General features: G+C 37.4%; 1 protein-coding gene across 4 annotated transcripts in view; it reads right to left on the bottom strand.

Moving 5' to 3' along the window:
- The window catches only part of LOC122665247 (SPX and EXS domain-containing protein 1-like), a 117,813-nt gene that overhangs the window by 39,389 nt on the left and 58,381 nt on the right, over window positions 1-20,043 (bottom strand). For all 4 annotated transcript variants that reach the window (XM_043861341.1, XM_043861340.1, XM_043861342.1 and 1 more), the window contains 2 exons: window positions 19,058-19,105; window positions 10,267-10,417 (listed from right to left, as the gene is read on the bottom strand). In XM_043861341.1, coding sequence (XP_043717276.1) covers window positions 10,267-10,417; window positions 19,058-19,105 — 199 coding nt within the window. The remainder of the gene's footprint in view (window positions 1-10,266; window positions 10,418-19,057; window positions 19,106-20,043) is intronic.

Genomic DNA, 20,043 nt, shown 5'->3' with positions numbered 1-20,043 from the left:
TAATATGATAAACTTAGTTTGTTAATTTGTTTTTTTGATGAATATCTTGCATTGGTTTGAATCATTAATATTTATTTAGCAAAGTAGAATTATATAATTTTTAATATGCTATTTGCACCAAATAAAATGGTTATATAAGAAAAAGAATACTAGAACGCCTTGTGGCCGCCCTATCGCCAAGGCGCTTAGGAAGGCCCTCAAATGCCGTGGTCGCCTTGCCGCCTTGACAACTATGAAGTAGGTGTGAATGGTCAAGTAGGAGGTGGCTTGGCTTGGTCTGGTATGGTCTAGTTTGGTTTGGTTTGGTTCATATGAATCGTTGGTCCAACCATGAGTTCGGTTGAACCCAAGGGATGAAGATGGATTTAATTAGGCTTGGGCTGCTGCCAAGTAACAAGGAGGAGTTGTATTAGTAGAAGTAGGAGGTGGCTGATAAGGCTGCCTAAGTTAAGCTGGTGGTGGCTAGGAGCTTCGACTAAGAAATTGTCTAAGTGAAGCTGGTGGTGGAAAAATTAAAAGCTGGAGGTGGCTGGATGATTGATTAAGGAAAGAATAGGGAAGAAGGAGTCCTACGTTAGAGCTGGGAGAGTTGTTTTGGCTGCCTATGTTGCTGTGGAGCTGGGAGGAAAAGAAGAAGGGAAGCTGGGTTATTATATATTACTATGGTTTTGATTAAATTAATGTTATTATATAAATAGATAAGTAAGGATTGTGAAACCCCAGATTTCAGAAACCCTGAGTCTCAACCTTATGCGTAAAAAAGTAATTTCATCCTAGGGGTATTATGGTAATTATGCTATATGATTAGTTAGAGTTTACTATTTGTCATTAAATGTGTTTTAATGCAAAAAGTAATGTTTTATAAAATTTTAGGTTTTTATGTACATACATGTAATCATAGCTTATTGGTGTGTAGTTGCTTTGTTTGTGGGAGGTACAAGGTTCAATTCTTGTGTGCAACACATTAAGTATAATTTTTGTCTATTTTAGAATTATTATCAAAATTGAGGTAAATTCAATTTAGAAGGAGAGAAGTTCGGCCAGCTTGGTGGAAGAAGCCCCTTATGGGCCCCACCTTGAGATTTCGTCACTTGATGCAAAAAAATGTAAACAATGATAATAATAAAATAATAAAAAAAGAAAAAGAAAAAGAGGAGAGAGTAGACTATATGGCAGATTACTGGGAAAGAAAGCCAGTCCAATTGGGAGATTTAGGGAAATTAGAGATAAATTAGGAATCAAAGGGAAATTAGGGATAAATTAGGAATCAAGTGGTTGACTAACTTGAGATAAATTGAGATAAACTAGGAACAACCGAGAGAGAAGGAAAGAGAGTCATCGCACATAAGAAGGAAAATAGAGATAAGAAGAGAGAGGGAGAGAGAGAGTGTTAGAGATTAGAGAGAGAGTGAGTTGGAGATAAACAAGATAGAGGAAAGGAGTAGCCGTTTAAGAGGAGATATAAATATAAAGGTGGACTCCAAGGCATACCCCAAACCTAGATCGTGGAAGTAAGGAAAGAAAGGAAAAGAAGAAGAAGAGAAAGAGAAGAAAGATAGAAGAAGTGAAAGCTTAGGGAGTTCAAGTAAATTTGGGGCTGCACAAACAAAGAGTAAGTTCGTCTAAACCTAATTTAATTTTTGCCTAGGGTAAGGGATTATAAACCTAGATTAATTTTATAGGATCGTATTCTAAGACCTTGTATTGCGTCTTTAGCAAGGATGATAATCTTTAGGAGACTGTGATTCTTGATATTTTTCTGCACAGACTTTTCTGTGCACCGTTTTTGTAAAAATCAGAGTTTTTAAACAGCTTAGGATTAGTATTTCAAATTTATATGGTTACAAAATAGACTGATAGAACTTCCTATGCATGTATGTTAAGACCCTAATTCATCTGGAAGTGCATGTATTTTGAGTACTACATTGAGGTTAATGTAATTCTGTCCAGCACACTTCTCTGTCCTTGTAACTAATTTTCGGGTGACCTATAGGCCAAATCTGAAGATGACCCTTTTTGATGAAACGTGGCCCTATCAGTCTAGTTTCACACATAAAAAGACCCGATTGAATTGATTTCTGGAAGATGAACAAATTATATTTTTACTGCTCTGTACTCAATCCTGAGTGCAGGTTCTGTTATAGCTTTGAACCCGAGTTGTGCTCAATTTTTTAGCAGACTTAGAGACCTTAAATTAGGTTTATGTCTTCTGATGATTTGTGCATTTATAAGTCTAGTTTAACATATTAAAAACTGAGAGCCAATATAATTTTTAACGATTTATTAAGACACTTTTAGTGCACAAAGGTCATTCTGTTTAGTAGAAAAAGTTCCTGTCAGTACCCTAGTTTGGGCTTGGATTTGAAGAGCCTTGGAGGCTTATTCTGGAGATGGGTCCTTCTTATGAATTATGGTATTTTAAGTCTAGTTTAATAGTATATAAGTTTTATACCTATTGAGTTATGGCATTAGGAAGTGACTGCGCAGAATGGGACAGAATCTGAGAAAATTAATATGATGTGATAGGTGAGCATATCTAGGGATTATACATTGTACGGGAGAGAAACTAAAGACTTGGAAAAAGTGTAATTCTATTCAAGTACCAAGGTGAGTATAATCATGGATTTTGCATGGATTAATATGCCTCTTACACTATGTTATGTGAGTGAACCATTATCTCTTATATTTTAGATGTTTTGTGATTGTTTATGATGTTTACAAATATTGGATGTTTGTTTTATGCTTTAATATGAGTGACATATCATGTATGTATCATGAGTTTAGAATTATATGATGTGATGAAATACCATGACAACATGTGATAGAACCTCATTCAGAATATAAGAAAGAATTGGACATAAGGTCCTAGAATCAGACATTTAGAATTCAGACCTAGAACCCAGACTGCACCCCTTTCCAGCAGGGGGTTAGGTGCTGGATGAGGACACCAGAACAGAATTGAGGATAAGACCTCCCACAGGAGAGCACACTGTCCTCAAGAACCAGAACCGAATCTAGACCTCCCACAGGGGAGCGTACTTGATCCCAGACCCGGTCCGGTCAGCCGAGGTAAAAGAGAAATGACTCCCGGCAGTGTTCAGCCGCGTAATGCAAGAAATGGCAGCCGTCAGATCAACGGTCGTGTTCCTCACCTTTAGTAGATGTGCACATGCAGTAGAACCAAACAAAATTGCATTAATGTATCTAGTTTTTACCATAGTTCATGTATTGTTTGTATGTATAAGTTGTGCCTATTAATGCATGTATTATCTATGCTTTGTCTCGCTGGGCTGTCGAGCTCACCCCTTTATTTTTCAGACACAGATGATGGAACATGTCAGTGCACAGACTGCACAGGTGACCAGGAGCAGTAGGATGGCGATTATGATGCTTGATAGACTTGAAGATTTGAATAATGGATATTAGGATACTTTATTGATTGAATTTGGATTTAATGGTTGGATGTAGCACAATTTGACTTGGATACTGTTTATTTTCTTTTATGTTAGCTCTTATGCTTGTAGGATGAACATATAATGATTACTTGGAATTGCCACCAGATTTGGATGAAAACATATATTTATTCGATGATATGTTGCTTGATAATCTTTCGCATAGTTAGAAAAGGTGGCATGCTTGTATGCTAATTAAAAAAAAAAATTCAGCCAACTTTTAGACATATGCTAAGTTAAGAAACCGATCGTAAGATCACCGCCTGCGAGGGTTATACTCATACCCTTATCCCGGGTTTGGGTCGCCATAAGGATTAAGGATTAAGAAAGTCTCAGGAAACACAATCGAAACTAAGAAGATAAAGAAGAAGAAAAGAAAAGGATGAGAAGTTGACGTACAGAGGTTTTACTGGAGGTTCTGAGAATTCTGGACTTAGAAAGAAGAAGAAGAAAGTGGAAGAAGAGAATCAAATAGGAAGTGTAAATTGAAAAAGGAATGGAGTGGATGTGTGCAATTGGTGCTGGAATTGTTAATCTGAAAGTGAAACCAAGTACAGAAATGATAGGAATTGAAAAAGAAATTGCAGAAGAAGGACGAATAGAAGAAGTATAGCTGGTTCCTCAAAAATTAAAAAGGAAATCAAATTGGGTTTGAAGCTAATCTACAAAGGATACTGAAATTGAAGGTGAGTTAGAAGGTTAAAGATGCTAGAGATACTTTAGTGAAGTTGGATTCATGAAGAGAATAAAAGAAGAAGAAGCAGCAGCAGCAGCAAGGTTTAGGTTCTTTAACAAGTTGGACTACTGAACATTAGATTAAGAAGAGTTGCAGAGTGCTTTCAAAGCTTGCAGTAGGAACAAGGTATTGGGTAATCACTTTTGATCTCTGAAACCATTGAAGAATATACGCTCTTTGGAATTTTATTAAGTCAAGAATTCGAATCAAGGTGAGGGAACATGTTTGTACTAATGTGATGTATTATATGATGCTTGGTTGTTGCTTGAGTATGTTATATGTAATTAATGGTTAGAAATGCATGACATGCTTGAATTGAAATGATAATTTAACAAATAAAAGAAGGAATGTTCATATGTTTCACTGTGAGGATTAATGGTTATGTTATCTGATTGATTGTATCTATGATGTATGAATGGAAATAAACTTGTGTAAAAAAGAATGAAAGGTGTTCATATTTGTACTGTTTTGAATGGTTAAAATGATAATACATAGATGATTGGTTATGCAAGATATGTAATGATGAATATGTAATGCTGAAATGCCAAGTATGCTAGAATGTATGCTGACCTCTTAGTATATAATATGGATGATTTATGAATCTTATGGGAATGACAAGTTATATGATGTTAAATGAAAGTAAGAAAGGAATATGAAATGGAAGAGAAAGGAGGAAAATGAAAGAAATGAAGGTAAATGAATATAACAAAAGGAAATTATGTGATTACACTTTCATCAAAAAAAGAAGAGGTGTGTGTGGGTTTAGTCCCACATCGGGAGTGTAAGTGTGGTGTGTGTTGTGTATATCCGCCATTCCACGGTCCTAAAAGTCGGTTAACCTTTTGGGATTGGTGTGTGGTTTGTGTGATTACACTTTCATCAAAAAAAGAAGAGTTGTGTGTGGGTTTAGTCCCACATCGGGTGTGTGAGTATGGTGTGTGTTGTGTATATCCGCCATTCCACGGTCCTAAAAGTCGGTTAACCTTTTGGGATTGGTGTGTGGTTTGTGTGATTACACTTTCATCAAAAAAAGAAAACGAAATTATGAAATAGTTAGCAGTAATGAAGTTAGAAACCCTATGGCTATCACCCCTTTCCAGTAGGGGGTTATGTACTGGATGAGGGTCTTGAAAGAGGAAGAGAATAGACGAGGGTTCTCCCCCAGGGCCACGGTACCTGGACACATGGGAGTAGAGCGTGTCTATTATGATGTTTGATTAGACGATGGGTCCTCCCCCAGGGCTATGATGTCTGGACACATGGGAGTAGAGCACGTCAAATATGATGTTTATATAGATGAGGGGTCCTCCCCCAGGGCTACGGTGCCTGGACATACGGGAGTAGAGCACCTCTATAATGTTGGGCTACAATGCCTGGGAATGTATGTAGTCAACAACCACCCTCAACAGTTGGTGCACTATGGTAGTTCACTAAATGGCCAAAACCTAACCTAACTAATTAACGAATGAATTTCTATGTTTTGACATTTATGTCCTTGTATCCCTTATTGTATCTTTGAATGCTTATGTGTATAGTCATGTGTACGGTGTACCTCACTGGGCATAAGCTCATCCCATATATATTTATATTTTTCAGATGAGGAGGCTTGTGCAACTCTAGTGTATGTGAGTTGAGAACCCAAGGTTAGGCCCAAAAGACATTTCATGATGTTAAGAACAATTGACTTTTTGAATTGTAAATAACACTTTGGTACGTTTGATTCAGACTTTTATTTATGCATAAATGTAGCTATTTGCCACCAGTGCATAAATTAACTCTTAAAATGTAACTTAGCCTTTAAGCTTCCGTTGTATTGTATGTTATACTGATAGACACGTAAAAGTAATAGCAAAAGTCCCAGTATAACATACAATACAGCGGAAGCTTAAAGGTTAAGTTACATTTTAAGAGTTAATTTATGCACTGGTGGCAAATAGCCACATTTATGCATAAATAAAAGTCTGAATCAAACATACCAAAGTGTTATTTACAATTCAAAAAGTCAATTGTTCTTAACATCACGAAATGTCTTTTGGGCCTAACCTTGGGTTCTCAACTCACATACACGAGTTGCACAAGCCTCCTCATCTGAAAAATATCAACATATATAGGATGTTACAGCAGGTTATCAATAAGGAAGCAAACCAGAATTAGAAACAAAGGCAGATTTAGAAGGTTAGGGTTTCAAACCAAACTAGGCATGGGAATGCAACCAAACTTGGATCGAGTGTAGAGGCTGATAAAAGGGTGCTTGACTCCAAATTTCGTTTAGTTCTGATGGCTAGATGTGGAGATATCAGTGAGACACCAAATTAGAAGTTTAAGAGAAAACCTTCAAAACAGTGTTGTTCTAGGACTCCAACATTAACCGAGTGTTGGCCTTGATAATTGAAGCTTGGCCTGCAAGTTTGCGTCAATCTTGATGGGTAAAAGTGGAGATGGAAGAGGGAGAATGAAAATAGAAGGTTTCAGCCTGACGAATGGAGTGAAAGTGAAGATCGAGTGGTGGGAATGGAAGAAAGATGTGGTGTTTCAAAACCCAGCAGGGTTGGTGACGGATTGGGGGGGTTATGGAATTAGTAATTTGCGTTTTGCAGGGGTGCAGCGGCAGCAACAGTTGAAGTGGAGGGATGTCTTCAACCTTCAGATGGTGATCTTTAATAACAGCAACAGTCACAGGCAGCAGCAGTCGCAGGTTCACAGCAGCAATCACCAACAGGGCTCGGGCAGGGTAGGAGGAACAAGAAAGAAGATAGGAGAAAAGTGGGATAAAGATGCTTCAGCTCTCTCAGCCAGGTTTCTCAACCCTTCAAGTCACAACCATCACTTGAGAAAGGAAACATAATTTGCTTAAAGTAATTTTCATTCATTATAGAAATCGTGGGGAGAGGCATAAACAACCTTACAATATAAAGAGGGCAGAACTTGCACCTCAAGTAAAAAGAAAATAGAAACTACAAACTAATAACTGATTCTAAAGCCTTCAAATCTCTTCAACTGAATGATGTGGACCCCACTTTAGATGGCTTAATAGGTGCAGCCAAACTCCATAGCTTGTGGTCCCCACCCTTTAAGTTGTCTCCATCGGTTCAGTTTAAAAGACTAAAAGACATTGACAAAACTGCCCCCACGGTTCTTCTAGTAATAATCTCACCAAGCCAAATTAAGGGGCTGTAACACTGTTCAGGTGAACGAACAGTGTTTTGGACTCTTTTTCTTCATGTTTTGTCCTACATCACCTAGACTTATTCCAATCATGATAAGCCTCTTTTGATGATGTATCTGCATCACTCCGCCAAGATAGCAAATGCTACAACAAATATGAGCTCTATAAAACAATTAAATTTAGGGAAAATTACTTGGATACCCCCTAGACTATTGACCGTTTTCTTACAATACCCAACTTTTCAAACAATTACTTGACACCCCTGAAATCTGACGGTGTTAGTCTGCTGTTAGTGTTTAAATGGAAATGTCCATTTTACCCTCACCCCTAACCTCTAAACCATAAAAACGCAGGAAAAACCTGCAACTGAAAATCCAAAACCCAGCCTTTAAGGCTGAGTGTGAATTTAATTCTCGATCCTTGCCTGCAAAAGAACAAGTAAAAAGTTGTCTTCCCTTCCTTAAACGATCCTTATCTGCAATAGAACAAGTAAAAAGTTAGCACGTTTTTCAAATTTTGCTTTTTAGGGTGATAGTCAACCGCTAATTTGATTATTTGAAGCCTCCACAACAAACTCCAAGACACAAAATTGCAGGTTTGCAGAATTTCTCCCCAAATCCTCCAATTCCTTACTGCTGACGGATCTAATTGGAACCCTAACTGTATCAAATGCTCTCTCTGCAACTTTCACTTCCTTCAATCAATAACGGGTTCTCTCATTGCATCCTAAAACCAGTATGTTTACTCCAGGATCGATCTTGTAGCAGTAGTAGAAACCTCTCGAGAGCATTCCGTTCTCTTCTCAAATATCTTTTCCGTGCAAGTACGACTCCAGCAGATGTGGTATTTAAAGAAGAAGAAGTGAAGGGAAGAGACTTTGGTTCTGGAACTCCAGCAGAAGAGGCGACTTTGTTGCCACATGGTCTCCGGCATGAATTTATGCCGAATCATGTAGTGGTGATCATGGATGGAAACGTGAGGTGGGCGAGACAGAAGGATTTGCCTCCGTCTTTCGATCATGAAGCTGGTGTTAGGGCTTTGAGAGAGGTTATTGAGCTCTGTTACAAATGGGGGACTAGTGTTCTAAATGAGAGTATGTTTGGATGTAGATGCTTTGATCTCCCCCCACCCCCAACCCGATACAGAGCTCCATCTTTCTCCGTTTCTAAATTTTGTGGAAGCTAACAATGAAGAATGTGAAGACTTCTACACAGATTAAATAGAAAATGCTGTGTTTGGATGTAGATGCTTTGATCTGCCCCTCCGAACCTGATACAGAGTTCCATCTTTCTCCATTTCTGAATTTTGTGGGAGCTAGCACTGAAGAATGTGAAGACTTCTACGCAGATTAAATAGAAAATGCTGTGTTTCCAGGTAGTTATCATACCCTTATTACCCATCATGTGGAAGAAGAAGGGTAAAAGGGTCACTTCACTACCCTTAAAGGGTAGTTTAGGTATTTTAAAATTTTTCTAATCCATGGCGTCATCACTAGACGGTGACTGACTAACGGACAGGACCTACTGGAAAGAAATAGTAAAATGCAGGGGATGTTTAAGTAAGGTTTTGAAAAAGGGGGGATATTAAGAAAACGGGCAATAGTCTAGGGGGTATCCAAGTAATATTCCCTTAAATTTAACAAAGCCCAGCCCAAATCGTTAGGGTTAGCTAAACGGATCCTCTCCTGCTACTCCACTCTACTGGGGCCATATCATCCGATCAATGATGAGTCTGCCCTACATATTCCTAACTGCCTTGATCCACTTTATTTTTGACCTTTATCCTTTTCAAGCCTTCAACTAGCACGGTACAATTCCTCACTGGTACAGTTTTTAGTTGCACATGACCAAACCATGTATCCTTCATCTTTTCACCCATTGCTTGCCTACTATCAGTTCCTGCGAATGCATTCTCACTCTATCCATCTGGTCTTGCCACCTGTCCATCTGGACATCCTCATCAGCTGTACTCATTCTATATATGCCTAATTCTTGTTCTCCTGTACCCCAAAAAAAAAAATTCCCCTCTTTCAGGTAATGCTTAAAGAGTTTGGCCCCCTTTCGCAGGCAACTCCTTCAAAACCCCATCTAAACCCAATAAATCCCACCCCACTGCATATGCTAGGCACACCAGAAACCTTTTGGAAAAAATGTAAATTTAAAATAACTTATTCAGCTGATACTTAGACATGCAGAGTGAAGAAGTTATAAGAATTGGGTATAAAATCTTCGCACCATCATACCAGTCCCAACAAAATCCAAATTTATTTTGATGAACTATTTTATTGAAAACCACCGCTCCCATAGTCTACAAAACTAAACAGTGGGATAAGTCCAATTGTAAATCATCTACCTACTCATCTGCCACAAAGTAGCTTAACCCAGTAACTCATGTTTATAAGATATCCAACAAATATTCCAGGACAATCGCCCACCTGACCAGATGGGAAAGCCTTTTGGCCCACCCACAAATACAAAACCAGAAAATTACCCCTTCTACGCACCATGATATCATATTAATTCAATACATCAAACTGCAGATATGAAACCTTTCCATAATTACCACCTTTGCTAATAGTTTACGAACCAAGAGAACATCAATATCTCAACAACCATAAAGAGAATAACTGACCAACTGGACACCATTAAAATATGAACCAAAAGAAGCATTATGGTTTCCTTTTGAGTATTAAGCATGCATATGATTTATACTTCATTCACTGTGTTCTCAAGGAATCTGCCAAATTACATGGTAACTAAATAAACTAAGAATCAAATTATGATTGCAATTTATTAACAATAGTGTACAATTTATACATGCCATAATTCACCAAAATAATGATGATGAAGGAAAATCATATCAGAAAAATACTTCATAAATTGGGGAAAGAAGAAGAGACCAAGAGTTCTTACCATTCAAAAGGGCTGTTTTTTCCTTAGTATCCTTGTATTGCCGAAGACATTGGAAAAAACGGCACATATAAGGGAAAACAAGCACTAAAGGGATTGTGATGGAGTGACTGCCACATACAGAGTCAGCTTCAAACCATGCAATTGTGGCAACCTGCATATTGAGGTGAACGCTTGTTTTAGCAAAACAAAGGCTATTCAACATTATCGGGTAATGAAGTGAAGACCAGATGAAAGTTAGAAATGTAAATTTGAAGATATAAAATTGTTATGAGTTACTATCTCTTCACCAAGTTTCACCAGCAAACTTAACATCAAAGGAAACCAAATGAAAGTGTGTTAGAAGTTAGAAACTACAGGCACAAAAAATTAATACTTCTATATATCTCTCTCAGATAAACATAGTTTGTATTAATACTCAAAAAAGGAACAACCTGTATACTCAGGATGCTGCACTGAACACTTTCCAACCAGTCTAGAATATCCCCTGGGGTGACAAAATTTTGACCAACCTTACTAAAGAATTCTGTCTGACAGTTAAAATCAGCTCCAGACTAGAGTTTATTGACAAATCTGGGTTCTGAGTCTTCTGACAAGTATAACTCATCCAAATTAAAAGTGGAGTCAGTCCCGGCTTTCACAATTCAGAAAAGCCAACATAATTTGTCCAAATTTGAAACTTTGAGATAAGATTAAACAAATATATTTACAACTCAACGCATCCTTATCCCTACCAAATGACGTTGGCTACATGGATCCTCAACCTCTAATTAGCTCTATTCAAAGTCATACTTGATACAATGCCTAAGCTATGCATGTCTTTCCTCACCACTTCTCCCAGCATAATTTTAAGTCTGCCCCTGGCTCTTTTAGCTCCTTCAATCTTGTTCAAATTACTTCTCCGTACTGAAGCATCTAAAGGCCTCCGTTATACATAGCCATTCCACCTCAAATGACTTTCTCGTAGCTTATCATGTATCGGAGCCACTCCAAAATCAGCTCTAATTTGTTCATTCCTTACTTTATCCTTCCTAGTTTTACCACACATCTATCTCAACATCCTCCACCTTAAAAGACTTTCTCGTAGCTTATCATGTAACAGAGCTACTCCAAAATCAACTCTAATTTGTTCATACCTTACTTTATCCTTCATAATTTTACCACACATCAATCTCAACATCCTCATCTCAGCTACACTGAGTTTATCTATATGATGTTTCTTAATTGCCAAACATGCCACACCACATCATAGCCGATCGTATGACTGGCCTATAAAATTTACCTCTCAAGTTTTAATGGAATACATCAATCACACTAACACTTCGGACGCACCTCTCCACTTCATCTATCCTATTTTAAATCTCCGTGTAACATCATCCTGTATTTCTCCTTTTTTATTTATGATTTAGCCCAAATACCTAGAATAATCACTTTGCGGAATCTCCTCATTAATTTTCACCACCTCATTATCCATCCTAGTTAACAGAAGTTATACACCATATACTCTGGTATCGTTCTACTTATCTAAAAACCTTTTGATCCCAAGGTTGATCTCCATAATTCCAACTTGACATTAATCCTTGCTTTTGTTTCATCCACTAAAACAATATCATCAACAAAAAACAATACACCAACGGACCTAATCTTGAATGTCAATCATCTATGATAAGCGCAAACAAAGGAGGGCTTAAAGTTGATCCTTGATGTAACTCAATTAATTGGGAATCCACTACCTTGACCCTCACAGATCTTACATAGGTTACCATACCATTATACATATCTTTAACTATGTCCACATATTTACTTGAAACACTTTTCTTTTAGTACTTGACAAATTAACTCTCTAGGGACTTTGTCATAAGCTTTTTCTAGATCATATAGAGATCCTTCTTGCCTCTCTAAATCTTTTCATTAGTCTCCTAAGTAAATAGCTTTTGTCGTGGATCTTCTTGGCATAAAACCAAATTGGTTCTCCTTTTCATGAGTCTCCCAAGTAAATAGCTTTTCGTAATTGTACACATCAAGGGCAAATCCATAAATGCATAATTAGTTTTCCTTATTACCATTATGTCTAGAATTTAATTCTAGAGTAACCTAGTATTGAATGACATAATGCTATTTAAGAATTAAAGAGTGCTTTGGTTCTTTATTTAAATTTAATTTGGGAATTTAATAATCAAATAAGCATCTAGCCTAGTGGTTGAGATACTAATTTATTAAGAGGTCTTAGGTTCAAGTCTTATAAGCGTCAAAGGGAAGTAGGTGTTATAATTAAGCTTTTATATATTTTTGGATTTAACTTAAATGGTGGACCGCATCATATGCAATTAAATCATGGGAATGAGAGAGATTTTGAAAGGAATTAGAAAATAGAGAGATACTAGGATATATAAAATAAAAAAAATAAAATAAAAAGAGAAACCGAGAAAGATAGGGAAACAGAAAAGAGACGGAGAGAGAGGGAGATATATATATATATATATATATATATATCAAGAGAAAAAAGAGGGAGAGAGGAATATCGCAAGAGAGAGAGAGAGAGAGTAAACAGAATAACAAGAAATAAAAAAATAAAAAAAAAAAGGGGGAAACACCAAACCATGAAGAAGAAGAAGAAGAAAAAGGACATGAAGGAGAAGAGAGAGGGGGAACAATAAAAAGGGGTAAACAGCAAACCGTGAAGAAGAAAAAGAAGATGAAGGAGAAGAGAGGGGGAACTCGTGAGTTGCTGCTACTTCTACAACTCTTTTCGAAGATCTGATCTGGCTATTAATTGCCATTACCGTCTTGCAAGTAAGCATCCAACCTATTTCCTCATATTGGATCTTTACCCATTGTTCATGTTTCCCATATGATTTCTTTATGAATTCTTACCCATTATCCCCTTGATTTTCCCATATAATTTGTTACCCATTGTTCTCTCGACTCTCTCATATGATTAATTACCCATGATTTATTGTCGATTATTCTCTTGATTCTCCTATAAGATTTCTTGTCCATTGTTCCCTTGATTTTCCCATGAGAAAGAGATGTTTCTCTTTTACTATAGGATGGTAAAAGAGATGGTTTATACATGTTTTATTACACTCAAGCGAATCTTCATGTAAACCAATTCCTTGTGACTATGAGAAGAGATGGTATGATTAATCTTAACCAGACCACAAATTTATGTGATTCCCATTGTTCTCTTGGTTTACCCATATGATTCATTGCCTATCGTTTCCATTGGATTACCCAAATTAATTCTATGATTTTTTGTCCATTGCTCTCGTGGTTTAACCCTAAAACAGAGTCGTTCTCCCATCCAGATTAGGGTCCTCACTAGCAATATCAAAAAGCTAAAAGAATTTTTGCATAAAAGTAATGTAGAAAACCTAGGACCTGTAACCAGTAACTTGAGAGAGAAGAGAAGATAGAAGAAGAATTGATTGTAATGCTTGAGTTGATTAATTGATAGGTAAGCCCCTCTATTTATAATAGAGGGGAAATTACAAAGTGACTAAACTAGGTGATGTGGGACTAAAACCCACATAGCCGACATAAACTTAATAATATAAAAAGAATAAAATTACCCCAAAAAGACCAGAATACCCCCATGGAATTCTGGATTACACATTCCAACACTCCCCCTCAAGCTAGATTATACAAACAAGAGAAGAAGGAAAATCCAACTTGAACTAAATAAAAAAAGAACTCCATAATGATGCTAACACTCCCCCCCAAGTTGGTGCATACAAGGTACTAATGCCCAACTTGAATAAAATGGGAAAAACTAAGTTGCAGCAGAATCCAGCTTGACATATGAATGCAACTCCCAAATAAACCTTCAAGAACTTGAAAAAATAGATCTTCAAAACTTGGACTGGAATGTCTTCCCATGGCTAGTTTGGTTTGAAACCCTAACCTTCTAAATCTGCCTTTGTTTCTAATTCTGGTTTCAACGATCTTCAATAGTTATCCAATGATGAATCTCAGATTGTCATAGTGACATAGAATCTTGAAGTGAAATAACTAAAGCAGCAAGCAGCGAAAACAAACGGAATCAGGCAGTGGAAAAACACTGTATCAACCTAACTGAAAGTCCTCAAATAGGCAACAACCAAATATCTTCAATACTCTTCAATACTTCAATCTCCCCCTTACAGCAAACTCAACCCAATAACGAAGGATACCCAATGGCAATGGTGGAGAAAACTGATCTTCTATGTTTTGCACCAATGTTCCTGCAAGTTCTGCGTTCTGCAATGTCTGCAAGTATACTGTACATAATCCCCCCCGCACTTGTAGTACACGTGGACATAACAGAGATGATGTAAGAGATAGGGCACAAACATAATATTCCAGATTTTTCCTAGAGGTGCTAAGGGTAATGGAAAATGAAGAAATGGCAAATTAGGGAATACCATTAACTTCCAAAGGGGTTATGGGTATATGCCAAATGTATGGGATATGAAGGGAATTAGAATTATTGAAAGGGAACGGTATTGGAAAAAAAGGATGGCATGGCTGTAATTTGGTGGAAATCCACTTTTAAATACAATCCAAGCCAAAGGGCAAACTGATAACAAATCAGAATTTTCAAGGGTCAATTGGGTAGTCAAATAGGGGAATATATGAAAAAGTAATGGCAGTTCCGTAAATAATCAGAATTTTGCAAGGGCCTTTTTGGTAAACAAAAAGCAATGGGATGCAATAAGTAAAATAATGGCTATGGAGAGTGGCAATCTGGGAAATAACCAGAATTTTCAAGGGGTTATTGGAAAATAATGAAGCAAGGGGACATGAAGGGAATTAACATTTATTGGTTGGGGAATGGCAGAATTGCAATTAAATTGAAATCTAATTATAAACCCAACTAGGCAAAAGGGTAAACTGGGAATGAAAAGTAAAATAAGGGCCAGGGACGATAAAGGAAGATGGCAAAATTGTAAATAGCACAGTTAAAAAGGGATGGCATAGTTGTAATTAACCAAACAGTAAAGGGGAAACCAAATAACTAAAGGATTAGTGGTTAACTACGTAAATCTAATACCATAAGAGGGTGAATAGGACTCTACTCATAGGGAATATGGGCATACTTGTCATTATGCTGAAGTACCCTTCTTCTCCACGACATAACACCCAAGGCAAACCCAAACACTTTGCTGGAACAGAGGCTTGAACACCACGTCAGTAAGATTGGGGGCGGTAACCAAAGTAGTAAGTGTTGAGGGAATTGAAGCCAACAAGAATCAACCCTTGAAACCAGATCATCAGTAGTAGCCATCAACCAATCCTTCAAGCCAGGAAATACCAGAGCCATAGCAGCGGCAGCCGGAGATGTAGAACCAGAGGCAGAAACAGCATCTCCTCCTTGAGGTTGATTGTAGCAACGATACCAGGGAAGGACTTTATAGGATCGTAGGCCAAGGGCGGGCTTCAAAAATAAAGAGAGGCACCATCGATTTCTGCAATCGAAGATAAAAAATCTGATCTGCAGAATGATGACCAGAATCGATCTCCACAAACTGAAAAAAACTTTAAATCTGAACAACCATGATCGATGAACCAAGAACTAACAGCACCATCTCCAACCTCCAGCGTGAATCAGAGGCGGAAAACAGGGAATCTAACACAAGTAGAACCTCCAGCAACAAAAGTAGGCCGTAAGAGATGAACTGACTTGCAGAAATCGATCTTCAAGAGGGAAGAATCGATTCTTGATGAGGCAGAATAATCTCCCAAAAAAACCATACTTTTAATCTCCTCAAAAGGGAACAATCGATCTTCAATGTGGGTGGAAGAAATCGATCTTCAAAACAGGGAGCACTTGTAGTAGGTCAAAATCAGCAACTCAATGTACGAAATCCTAGTTCTTCTTCTTTGATGAACTAGGGTTTCTTTTTAAAAATATAAGAAACCCTAAACGACTCTCAAAACGGCTATCTTGGAGAGAATCAGTCACTGGTTGCCTAGCTCCGATACCATGTAGAAAACCTAAGACCTGTAACCAGTAACTTGAGAGAGAAGAGAAGATAGAAGAAGAATTGATTGTAATGCTTGAGTTGATTAATTGATAGGTAATTACAAAGTGACTAAACTAGGCGATGTGGGACTAAAACCCACATAGCCGACATAAACTTAATAATATAAGAAGAATAAAATTACCCCAAAAAAGACCAAAATACCCCCATGGTATTCTGGATTACATATTCCAACACTCCCCCTCAAGCTGGATTATACAAATAAGAGAACAAGGAAAATCCAGCTTGAACTAAATAAAAAAAGAACTCCATAATGATGCTAACAAGTAATAATTGTATTTGTGCAGTTTGTGATGCTCAATATCCAAATTTGGCGTTATGACTAATTCGAGTACTTGGAGTTTGGAGAGTCGAATTAACACGTTCACAAATTGAGGTAAGTGGATTATAGTGAGTGTACACCACAGGTGTGTGGTATGTTTGACTTGTATTTTGTAAAGTGTTTGTCATTAGATGTCAAATGCTTATAGTGATTTGCATTATATTTGTTGATATATGACGATTTAATAGTGATAAAGTGTGCCTTGTGATTGTGTAAGTAAATTCTAGTGATGATGAAATCTGTGTGTGATGATTGAGAAAGTGGTTTTGGGATCTTATTTGTGGATTTTTACCTGTGTTTTCACTTGGTGAAATTTTAAAGGTGTAATTGTTAAAGAGAGTGTTTTAAAAGTATGGGTTTTAAAGAGTGGTAAGTGATGTAAGTGTAATTAGACTGCCCCGTGCCGGTGGAGAGTCATAGCCACCAGAGAGGTATTCCGTGGAGCCACGGAAATCATACCCACTGTGCACAAATGAGTGGTCAGTGGTGTATAATTAGTCACAGAGTGGGTGACAACCATAAGTGATCGTAAGTGATTGTAAGGGGGCAGTGTTTTCCTCTCGTGTTGTGGGTGGTGGCAGCTTGTTTCCCTCAGTGCCGGCTAAAGTGACAAAAAGGGTGATTTCAAATGATAGAGTTCTTTTAAATGTGTTGGATTATTAAGCAAGTGTTTTATCAAGTGGTGTTGTTTTGAGAAAATTTAAAAAGTGTTTGATTTAATTGTCGTGAATGCTTGATTGTTGCTACTGTGTTGTGCTCTTGCTATTTTGTCTTGCTGAGCTGTTTAGCTCACCCCATTTTTAACATTACAAAGGTTTGAGCCGAAGGTATGCTTCAGTTGGAGAGTTCGAGAGTGATTCGAAGACTTGTTTTCATTCTCACTATTTTAATTCATTAATTGGATGCAATAAGGAGCAGTTTGAGAGGTAAACTTTGAGAGATTGGAATTTGAGATTTTAGTTTGGACAAACATTAGACTGCCACCAGTAGGAGTTTTGGGGATTTAAGGCTATTAATTGAATATTTTATGTTTGAGGGTTGAATTTTGTGTTTTGTTTTGAATGATTCCGCATGATTTTAGCAATCATTTGATCAGTGCCCGTGAGGGCTATACCTTTACTTGTATCTGAGTTTGGGTCGTTACAGTAGGTTTGTTGAGACTTTCCGAAATACCATTTCCACAGTACGATCTGATTATTGTCGGAGGCGGACCGAGCCTAGTGACCAATGTATGATTCTGGGACCTTGGCACCAGGATAGAATTATCGGGGCTTGTTGGGAGACTCATGGAACATTCGGGGACCGGCAGGCTCCTGTTTCACAACTAGAGTTTGTTATTGCTAGGTGACCGATGGACGATTCCGGGACCAGGGATACTACTTATTGTGTTGCAGTAGTGCATTTACCTTGACTTAATTTTGTTGTTAGGTGGATAATAATAAATTAACTCATGCACCGCATCATGGACTATTTGTGTATGTTGACATGCCCCCATCCCCTCATTGAGCTTAGTAAAGTTCACACCACGTGTGTGCCTCTTTTTAGATAATGATGCAGGTGGTGCTATATCGATGAGTACCGACACTTCTCCCTCTGCTACTGATTGCGGTGGAGAGTGGAGGATTCCAAAGCCCAAGGAACATGATCCGGGTTATGGCTGTGATGACTGTGCATACGGTGCACTGTGATCGAGGATGTGGTGTCCACCCTTTCTGACTTTTTGATGGGATTGTACATTTGATGTAAATATTTCTATTTATGTTTTGGTTAATGGTTGGAAGAAGAATAAATTTTAAATATGTAATATACTATCACATTTAGTTTTCCAATTATGAGAATCAATAGTTCAATACTAAGTAATTATTTCCCCTATCTCTGATATTATTTATGATTCTCAATTGTGGATTGTGAGATTAAGGTAGTGCATTTGAGATCCTGTTAGGTCGAATAGGATGGCGGTAAGCATCCTAGTCACATCTCCGGTGCTGTAAGGAATAGGCTGTGACAAATCAGGCGGTCCAGGTGGCAGACACTTCAGCTATGACTTTGAAGACAATGAAATCCAAGAATGGTGATTTGTAATTAAAATTGATTAAGAAATGGATTAAGAAATCCAAGAATGGGGGGAGAGAAGGAATGGATTAAGAAAAGCATTTTCTTCACATAATGTATTTCAGTTTTAGTTTTTTCACACGGATTTCCATTGCAGTAGCAAAAGAATGATTATCATTTGCGTAGAGATGAGAATATAAATTGAAGAATACCACAAAAAAGATAGCTGGAAGCAAAACGAAACATACTAAGTACTAAGTCAGCGGATATTACACAGGATACAACATTAGTCAATTCATTTTGGTTGGAGTAAGAAACAGGGAGATACCTTTATGCAAACAAACTGACTATAACATGTAAACACTATCACACCCAAAAAAAACATGTAAACACTAACCTGTCGATTGACCATTCGGCAGACAGAACGCTCTAAATCGGAAAGTACCTGAACATTTTAACAATTACAAGCGGTACCAGAATGACAGCAAAGAACTAACAGTTGACAACAATACATCAATATCAAAATCAACTCTTCATATTTCCAAAGTAGAACACAAAATTATTTATTCTCAGATAGTGAAGAAAAGTTCAACAAATGATACTTTATGTAAAAAATTAAGAGCCCACATGATGCAGATCTGAAGAACTACATCCGTAGGAAGAAGTCCAACAAAAGAAGCCAAACCATGGCCTAGTCTCGTTGTTGATTTATTGTTTTATTGGTTTCTATACTTAGTTTATTTTCATATATTTTGTAATATTTTATTTTCCAATTTCCAATTGAATCGTGGTCTATGTTGGTTAAATTGTGGGTCAATTTAAGTTGTTTAGTATTGAGTCTTTAGTTAGAAACTAAATAAGTGGGTCCACATCACTTAAGTCGACATAGCTAGACTTAAAGTGATTGTGAGTTGTAATTGAGTAGGTTGGGGGATGTCCCAATCCAACTCAAACTCTTTTCTTTGGCTTTATAAAAACGTACGCATGAGGAAGTTCTCTCTTAACCACAATTTTTAAAATAGAATTGCTGCTGCTGCTAGTCTTCTTCAATGGAGATCCTTGTGTTTGATCAAGGAAGAAGGGATTGGTGTTTGATCCAATCAACACTTTGCGGTGTAAAGCCCGGTTGGTTCATCTAAGTCTATTGCTCTACTGTTACTACTGTTCTATTGGTTTTATTATCATCTATTCTCAGTTCACAGTCATTAACAGGTGAGTTCTTAATCTGAAAATTTCTGCAACTTGAACCTATCTTCTAGAAGATCATATACAACATATTTTTTGAGACTAAGCAAACCAGCCGTTGGATTTCCCTGAATATAGGAGAAATTCGATTCAAATTTCAGCCTTTTCTGACCAACCGATTGGCTGATATTGTGAAAT

This window comes from Telopea speciosissima, chromosome 6, assembly GCF_018873765.1.
Source record: "Telopea speciosissima isolate NSW1024214 ecotype Mountain lineage chromosome 6, Tspe_v1, whole genome shotgun sequence".
Lineage (NCBI taxonomy): Eukaryota > Viridiplantae > Streptophyta > Magnoliopsida > Proteales > Proteaceae > Telopea > Telopea speciosissima.
Note: the sequence above shows the minus strand (reverse complement) of the source record. Positions and strands in the feature narration are given on the sequence as shown.